This window comes from Cucurbita maxima, unplaced genomic scaffold (assembly GCF_002738345.1).
Source record: "Cucurbita maxima cultivar Rimu unplaced genomic scaffold, Cmax_1.0 Cma_Scf00032, whole genome shotgun sequence".
Taxonomy (NCBI): domain Eukaryota; kingdom Viridiplantae; phylum Streptophyta; class Magnoliopsida; order Cucurbitales; family Cucurbitaceae; genus Cucurbita; species Cucurbita maxima.
Genome location: NW_019272048.1, coordinates 823,321 through 832,089, shown reverse-complemented (window position 1 = coordinate 832,089; position 8,769 = coordinate 823,321). Strand labels below are relative to the sequence as shown.

Below are 8,769 nucleotides of genomic sequence, written 5' to 3'. Positions count from 1 at the left end.
AAGCCCACCACGAGCCCAATTTAAGGCTGTTTGGTTGAGGCCCAAGCCCATACTAACTGTTTCAGATATTGGCCCAAGCTCATACCAAAGGCAGGCCTAAATGAGTTCAATTACAAGCCCAATTAACGAGAGAAATTTAGGTAAAGGCCAGAGCCCATTCAAAACACAGTGATTCTTTTCTTGTTCAATGGGTCACCGGGACTGAATATTAGCTTCAATCGGGAACCATTTCTCGGAATCTCTCTTTTTTCTCACTTCGGATTGTAAAAAATGGGTCAGGGAACTCCAGGAGGTCTGAATCGGCTATCCCCCGGCGACCGGAAGTCGGACGCCGATAAGAAGAAAGACAAGAAGTATGAACCGGCGGCGCCGCCGACTCGAGTTGGCCGGAAACAGAGGAAGCAGAAAGGTCCGGAGGCGGCGGCTCGACTGCCGACGGTGACGCCTCACACGAAGTGCAGGCTGAGGCTTCTGAAACTTGAGCGTGTGAAGGATTACCTGTTAATGGAGGAGGAATTTGTCACTAATCAGGAGCGCCTTAAGCCGCAGGAGGAGAAGGCGGAGGAGGATCGCTCTAAGGTCGATGATCTGAGGGGATCTCCCATGAGTGTTGGAAATTTGGAGGAGTTGATTGATGAGAATCATGCGATCGTTTCCTCTTCTGTTGGACCGGAGTATTACGTTGGTATTATGTCTTTTGTTGATAAAGATCAGCTTGAGCCTGGGTGTGCAATTTTGATGCATAATAAGGTATAGGGCTTTTTGTTTCTATTTGAAGATTTTGTTGAATTCTCTCTTGTTAAGTTCTTCTTGGCGTTTGATTTTGTGTTGGAAGTTGATTTCATTTCCTTTTGGTGTATAGATTGTATGATTCTGTTAGTAAAAGACTTGGGTAGTTTATGTTGCAATTTGGAGACTTTCTTCTAACGTGGATGAGGCCAAAATTTGGTATACATTGAATTTCTTAGATTTGTTATTCAAGAAGAAGAAAGTGGGAATGGCTTCAAATGTAGATGGTATCCTAAGTCTAGTAATCTGGATTCAGTTCATATAATGCTTTATTACATCTTTCTGTGATTTATATATGACCATTTAGCCAATTGTTGTGGAATTTAAAATGCTGGGTTTTGTTTGAGGTACTTCGACTCAAGTTTCGTCAGTCATTTCCACTTTTATGTATAGTTCTGATATTGTTAATCTCTTGGATGAACTGTAAAGCTTATCTTTGAACTTTGAGGTGTTGTAGTTGGATATATGTGATGAAACTACATAGATAGTTGGCGCGTTATATGGTATTATGCACGTCTTTTAGTTTGTTTCTTACGAGTACTCGTTATATGGCATTATGCACGTCTTTTAGTTTGTTTCTTACGAGTATAATCAAGGCATTGGTTGATCATTTTGCCTACCGTCAACGGTTTGTTTTCTAGGTACTTTCCGTGGTTGGACTTCTCCAAGATGAGGTTGATCCAATGGTGTCTGTGATGAAAGTTGAGAAGGCCCCTTTAGAGTCATATGCTGATATTGGTGGATTGGATGCTCAAATACAAGAGATTAAAGAAGCTGTTGAGTTGCCACTGACCCATCCTGAGTTATATGAGGACATAGGTATTAGGCCACCTAAAGGTGTGATTCTGTACGGGGAGCCAGGAACAGGCAAGACTTTGCTTGCAAAGGTGAATTTTTATTCTTTTTCCCCCTTCAAAACTTTGATGTTCACTCGTTCAGTAGATTTATAACCTGTTCTGTTTGAAGTTGAAGTCTTGGTTATATAAACTTTAATCATTTAGTGTAACAGTTAAGCCCACCACTAGCCGATATTGTCCTCTTTGGGCTTTTCCTTTCGGGATTTCCCTCAAGGTTTTTAAAACGGTATCTCCACATTTCGAACCGATAGCGAGAGGGAGTAAGTAGCTCGAGGAAAAGAGGATAGGTTCAGGCAATGGAATTGTTCAACCGAGAATAACAAGAATTAAGGGGAAAGAAAGAGAAATTAAAGACAATCAGGGAAAGCGTGTCTGCTAGGGACAGATTTTCACACCCTTCTGAGGAATCTTTCGTTCTCCTCTCCAACCAATGTGGGATCTATACACCTCCCTTCAGGGCCTAGTATCCTCGTTGGCACACCGCTCGGTGTCTGGCTCTGATAAGCCCACTACTAGCAAATATTGTCCTCTTTGGCTTTCCCTTTAGGGCTTCCCCTCAAGGTTTTTAAAACGCGTCTGCTAGGGAGTGGTTTCTACACCCTTATAAGAAATGTTTCGTTTCTCCTCTTCAACCAATGTGGGATCTCACATTTAGACTATTTTTTAGGTTCTCTTCAAACTACAAAATCAATTTTTAAATTGGATGCTTATCAGTTAAATTCATGCTATGTGTCCATAATTGACAATTCTTTGTCAGAACTACAATGCATAGGTACAAATTTTCTTGGACTTTGTAAACCACATTTTCCCTCTTGTAGGCAGTGGCGAACTCAACTTCAGCCACTTTCTTGCGTGTGGTTGGGAGTGAACTCATCCAGAAATACTTGGGAGATGGTCCAAAGTTGGTGAGGGAACTCTTCAGGGTTGCTGATGATCTCTCGCCTTCCATTGTTTTTATTGATGAGATCGATGCTGTCGGCACAAAAAGGTCAGTTGTTTTACACTCATTTTATTAAAGAAGATTGTGTTGTCCTGATTCATACTCCGTTCAGGTATGATGCTCACTCCGGAGGTGAACGTGAGATCCAACGGACAATGTTGGAATTACTCAACCAATTGGATGGTTTTGATTCAAGAGGAGATGTTAAAGTGATACTTGCTACAAACAGAATCGAAAGTCTCGACCCAGCTTTGCTTCGACCAGGCCGAATAGACAGGAAGATTGAGTTTCCCTTGCCTGACATAAAAACCAGGAGGCGTATTTTTCAGGTCTAGTTTTCAATTCAAAGCCATGTTAATGTTGAAGCTGTGTTGCAACTTACACCATTTAATAGTTCGGGTTGATTAGATATTTAAAGGTCTTTCTTCTTTGTCTAACAACTTAAGAACTCTGATTTGCAGATTCACACATCAAGGATGACATTGGCAGATGATGTCAACTTAGAGGAATTTGTTATGACAAAAGATGAATTCTCTGGTGCTGATATAAAGGCCATATGTACTGAAGCTGGGCTGCTTGCTTTGAGAGAACGGCGTATGAAGGTAAGAGCTCTCCGAGTTTCTAAATGAATTATGATACAAGAGAACTTTTCCCCTTCAATGATCTAGTAACTTGTAGTAAGCTTTGAAAAACGTAAGATCTTTAGACATCGATGATTAAGCTCTAAGATTTTGGACTATCATATGTCACAACCGATAGAATGAGGATCGAACAGTAAGGGGTCAGTTGTAGTAAGCTTAAAAAAACGCAAGATCTTTAGACATCGGCGATTAAGCTCTAAGATTTTGGACTATCATATGTCACGACCGACAGAATGGGGATCAAACAGTAAGAGGTTCGTTGTAGTAAGCTTTCAAAAACGCAAGATCTTTAGTTTGGGTGATTAAGCTCCAAGATTTTGGACTATCATATGTCACGACCGACAGAATGGGGATTGAATAGTTTAGGGTCAGTTGTAGTAAGCTTTAAAAAACGCAAGATCTTTAGACACGGTGATTAAGCTCCAAGTTTTTGGACTATCATCATATGTCACGACTGACAGAACGGGGATCGAACAGTCTGACCCGAGTCCATTTTGTGTACTGTTACTCTTGGAGTTGAATGGCTGTTGCTTAAGTTGTTCTTTGGTTGTGTTTTGCATCAGGTTACACATGCAGACTTCAAGAAGGCAAAGGAGAAGGTTATGTACAAGAAGAAAGAAGGCGTGCCAGAAGGGTTATATATGTGATGAAGATTATGGTTAGTGTGTGCTTGAAACAACTATTCGAAATACGTCTTCTTTCTTCACATTTTGGAGTTGGTAATACTCTGTGTTCTCTGGTTTTAATCAATATATGTGTGTTTTTTTAGAATATGTACTTTCCTTTGTTCTCCAAACTCACCTTACAAGCGTTTTGAACTTGAAAGCCTCAATTTTGAAGATGATCATTAATTTCGTTCATGGTTGTAATGGGCATCCTCTGAGCCGATCACTTATGGTTAGAAATGTTCAGGAAAATTCTTTCCATTTATAATATATATATAACGGGGTGGGACGAGGTAAGGATTGAACAGGTTCGTGGGTAAGCACGGGGATAGTACGACATGATCCCTATTCCTGACCTCGTTTAACTAAGGAGCAATACCCAACTTGATTTTTACTAATGATGTTCACATTGAAAACTAATTAAAGATGAACAATGGATGACATATAATGAGATTCCTGAAATTTTGTATGTTTCTTACAATTTTAAGCATAATATTAAAGATGAACAAACACAAACGATTTGTGTTAACTTACTAAAACAATAACCAAATAAGGTTTTAGTTTTTTTATTGAAAAAGAAAAATCAAGAAACAAAAGAAAATGAAAACATTACTAAACCAAACGATAGACGCTAATAATCAAGAATGCATAACAAAAACATTAAACTCAGATGTGGTTAACCTAGAAGATCGAATATGTTAAATACTTATTATATCTATATATCTAGTCTATGATGGGTCACTTCAAAATCCAAATTAAATTCTCTTGGTTCACCTTAGTCTTCTCTTCACCAGCACTTGCCTTCTTCCTCTTCCTCTTCCCCTTCCCCTTTCCTCTTTCAATGCTCTAAAACAAAGACAAAAAAGAAAAAAGAAAAAAGAAAACCAGGTGAGACGAAATAATATCAAGCCATTTCCAAGAGTTCCAAGCAGGTCATTGCAATTTGCAAGTGCACAAAACTCCATGAACTCACACACAATTTTCCCATAGTTCAAGAACAAACCTGCTCCTCTCCCTTCTTTCAACAAACTCATTATCAACACCAATGTTTCAATCACAAATATTCATAGCATACACAGTCTCAACAAGTCACATCTAGCTGATCTGTTGGGTGTGGTTATGTGTAAGAACTACGCATAATTTACATGTAAACCTGTGTTATGTTATTGTAATCAAACTCTACCTAGCTACAAAATTTTGCAGGCATGGAGGCCTATCCAGGACATTCCATGCTTCCTCCAATTTCAGCCTGCAATCATACAAAGTCGAGATTAGAGTAGCGAATAAAACAGAATCAAACAAGAAAAACGTTCAGATTGAAAGCTTACATGGATCCATGGTGGGGCTTCTTGGTTCATGATTGTCGATGTTTTCAAGTCCCCGACTAGTTTGTTGATTGGCTGGTTGATTCTGTGAAAGAATTGTGTTTAAATAGTACCGAGAAAAATTTTCTAAAACCACCCACCATCCCCACCAAAATTCTCTATTTATAATCATCAAATAAATTACAAATGAAATAGCAATGAAAGGAAAAAGTATGGAATGGAAAGAACATTAAATGAATACAAGATACTATTTTCATGTAATAAGAAGTCAAATATGATACCTAAATATCTAAATATATGACTGTAATAAAATGTCAATTATAGTACCTATGGTAAACCGTAATAGAAGGCCCTAAATATCTTTAATTGATATCACACCTGGTTGTAAGTTGCAATAACTATTTAAAAGAGCTATAATGATACCATAGTTTCGCCGTGCACCTAATAGAAGGCCCTAAATATCTTTAATCGATATCACAGCTGGTTGTAAGTTGCAATAACTATTTAAAGAGCTATAATGATACCATAGTTTCGCCGCACAACAACGTACACGTACACAGTTGATTTAGGAACCGGAGAGAAAATGCAAAGAGCAATATTAACTAAAAGTTTATATTTATAACTTCAAGTATGGTTTCAATTTAATATATAGCTTTTATTAGATATAATCCTTTACTATTTTCATATATAATTTAATTATTTATAACAATCCAATAATAATAATAAAGACTAAAAAGGAGATTAGAGGCTAGATACCTGTCGGGAAGGCTGTGATACTGCGGCTGGCGCAGGCATCTGTTGGGAACCAAGAAACTGCTGATAGCCATGGAGTGAACTTGAGGCCTCTGGCGGGTTTATATTTTTCATTCCTGGTAAGCTGTGGAAGTGATCCGACTGATTTGTTTCTTGAATTCTTGAATTCTGATGCGCCATATTGAAGGCTGGGAATGAGAAAGTTGGGCCAAGTTGAGCAGCTCCAGATTGCCTTGGAAACATTGGCCCAGCTAACATGTTGGGGTATGGCATCATGGGACGGTTCACACCTGTTTCCATGCCCATGCCCATGCCCATTCCAAGTCCCATTCCCATTGGCGGCATGAATTGTTGGACCCCAGGAAACATCATGGGCACCATACCACATCCCATGGACATCATCTGCATAGAAACTGGTCAATATTCGTATTACTTATCATGCATACTGTACCACGTTTGTCATGCTACAACCAACATTTTCACCAAAATTTTATCAGATTCTATGGGGAAATCATCACGCAGATGCGAGTCCCATCCCCAATCTTTTGATCACAATTATGCAAACTCAGTAGTATCAAGTAATATCAGAAGAGGTAGAAAACTCCTCTGCAAGTGTGAGATCCCACATTGGTTGGAAAGGAGAACGAAACATTTTTTATAAGTGCGTGGAAACTTCTTCCTAAAAAAAGCCTTTTAAGAACCTTGAGGTGAAGCTCGAAAAGGAAAGCTTAAAGAGTACTATTTTCTAACAATAGGCTTGGGCTATTACAAATGATATTAGAGTTAGACATCAGGCAATGTGTCTGCTATAAGACTAAGCCCCAAAAGAAGTAAGACACGAGATAGTGTGCCAGCAAGGAGTTGGGCATCAAAAGGGGTGGATTGTTTAAATCTGGGAGGATAACAAAATATTCTAACCCTTAAAATGATACATGACAGAGTAGAGGAACGAACACTGATAAATACCGACGATGAAAGGAAAAAACCATAAGGGTCACAAGTGCTCCATGCAAATCTTCAGACTGAATAGACGTGAGATGTCAAATAAAGCCAGCAAAAATCCAATTATAGTTAACTCCATCCAAAGTAGATGTATTCATACTTGAAATAAAGAACATGAGTAAACCCAAATGGTCAAGTGTTAGTACCCTCACTACTAAATAGCACGAAAATGTATGCCCAACGTGATTTTGAGTAAACATGGAAGAGGTAACCAACCTGAACTTGCAACTGAAGTGACTTCAAGTACTCAATTGCCTCATCCAACATTGAAGCTTTGTCTACCTGAAATTTGAGAAAATATTAACCAAATCTCAGTGCACAAATTAAAATGGGAAGAAATAATTTGATCTACGCACTGATTTCAGGGGTTGGAAATTGTCTCGCTAATTGGATATGCACCTTGTTACACCGAGGTATGAGCTCCTGCAAAGCTTTCATCTTTTCATTTATCCTATCTCTTCTTCTCTGTAATGTAGGGATGTTTTCCATGAACAGATGAATAACAAAAACACAGAAGAAGCTACACTTTCCTTTATATAACAGCAGCGAATTACTCACTCGCTCAGACAGATTATGGACCTCAGCAGCACGAGATCTTTTTGTAGAGGTTGATCCACGAGCTTGCTTCTTCGCATCAGTAGCTTCAAACCCGACGTCCTTTGGCAAATGTTTATAAAGTTAACACTTTTAATGAGGCCTTGAAAGGCTAGAAAGTGGCACCAAAGCAGTAGCCCCATCAAGCATGAGCATCAGAATTTATATGCGCAGAGGAAGCACGCAAAAATCCACTCATAGTTCAATATGTCAGAACCACAGTAAAAATGCTGTTTATACATGAACTAGCTAGTTCATAAGTCCACCGCCAATAGATATTGTCCTCTTTAAACTTTCCCTTTTAAATTTCTCTTTATAGAACGCGATCTGTTAGGAGAGGTTTTCACACCCTTATAAAGAATATTTCGTTCTCCTCCCCAATCGATGTGGGATCTCACAATCCACCTCTTTCGGGACACAGCATTCTTGCTGACACACCGTCTCGTGTCCACCCCCTTCGAGATTCAGCCTCCTCAATGGCAGACCCGTTTTAAAAATTTTAAGGGAAAACTCTAAAAAAAAAGTCTAAAGAAGACCATACCTACTAGCGATGGGCGATTGGCTCAAATTGTATTAAGGATAATAATCTAGTTGGATTGGATTTATCTGCAAAATTCTTCTAAACATATTTTAAACTAATTGGACTTGTTTCACAGGTTTTGATTCTAAGAGTATAATAAAATATATACAACAATCCCTCATATAAAAAATAAAAAAAATCTTAGAGCTTTATCATCAGCACCATTACTCTGCATCCTAAAAAAATCCAGTAACCACCAAACTCTCTATCCTATGAATGGAAACTTTCAACAGCTAATAAAAATGCTCTCTGATCCAGAAATTGTCATTTTTTCATTTCTACTGACATTGTTATTATTGCTATTCCTTAAATACTACCACAAGTAAGATTACTTAGTTAACAATAAATGGGTTTGGAGATTCAAACCTCTAAATTACTTTTAGTCGATGTATGTGAGCTGGAACGTACCATTTCCATCTTAGCTAAACATTTTGGACTTTTCTGTATGATCACCCTAAAACTTTTAATACATGCAGCAATCTTAGTATTTGTTTTATTTGATATGTTAATTTATACCAAAAACTAATATGGGCTTTTTTACTGATTCAATATATAAAATTCATCTAATCTAAAATTTTACAAAGTGATAGCATTGTTTTCTTCTTTTTTTTTTTTTTTTTTTT

General features: G+C 38.1%; 2 protein-coding genes across 6 annotated transcripts in view; one reads left to right on the top strand and one right to left on the bottom strand.

Moving 5' to 3' along the window:
• Positions 1-212: 212 nt before the first annotated feature.
• LOC111466840 (26S proteasome regulatory subunit 4 homolog B-like) lies at positions 213-4,085 on the top strand. Its single transcript, XM_023111494.1, has 6 exons — positions 213-750; positions 1,431-1,676; positions 2,465-2,634; positions 2,699-2,915; positions 3,048-3,188; positions 3,791-4,085. The coding sequence occupies exons 1-6, from the start codon at positions 271-273 to the stop codon at positions 3,872-3,874; spliced, it is 1,338 nt and encodes a 445-aa protein (XP_022967262.1). The 5' UTR covers positions 213-270; the 3' UTR covers positions 3,875-4,085.
• Positions 4,086-4,464: 379 nt separating this feature from the next.
• The window catches only part of LOC111466828 (transcription factor PIF1-like), a 6,537-nt gene continuing 2,232 nt past the window's right edge, over positions 4,465-8,769 (bottom strand). Inside the window, exons 3-9 of one of the 5 annotated variants that reach the window (XR_002714423.1) lie at positions 7,531-7,629; positions 7,372-7,437; positions 7,189-7,254; positions 5,974-6,372; positions 5,221-5,302; positions 5,076-5,141; positions 4,465-4,738 (exon numbers count right to left, since the gene is read on the bottom strand). Coding sequence is in view for 3 of the 5 variants with exons in the window: in XM_023111466.1 (XP_022967234.1) it covers positions 5,137-5,141; positions 5,221-5,302; positions 5,974-6,372; positions 7,189-7,254; positions 7,372-7,437; positions 7,531-7,629 (717 nt within the window). In the remaining 2 variants the exon portion in view is untranslated. Of the gene's footprint in view, positions 4,739-4,783; positions 5,142-5,220; positions 5,303-5,973; positions 6,384-6,936; positions 6,993-7,188; positions 7,255-7,371; positions 7,438-7,530; positions 7,630-8,769 lie in introns of those variants that run through there. The other 4 variants (XR_002714422.1, XM_023111468.1, XM_023111466.1 and 1 more) reach the window with 4 other exon arrangements.

Excerpts from the sequence above, each read along its gene's own strand:
- LOC111466840 (XM_023111494.1), top strand. The coding sequence starts at position 271 with ATGGGTCAGGGAACTCCAGGAGGTCTGAATCGGCTATCCCCCGGCGAC. Across the intron at positions 2,635-2,698 it reads GATGCTGTCGGCACAAAAAG|GTATGATGCTCACTCCGGAG; the intron begins GTCAGTTGTTTT and ends TACTCCGTTCAG. Across the intron at positions 3,189-3,790 it reads TGAGAGAACGGCGTATGAAG|GTTACACATGCAGACTTCAA; the intron begins GTAAGAGCTCTC and ends GTTTTGCATCAG.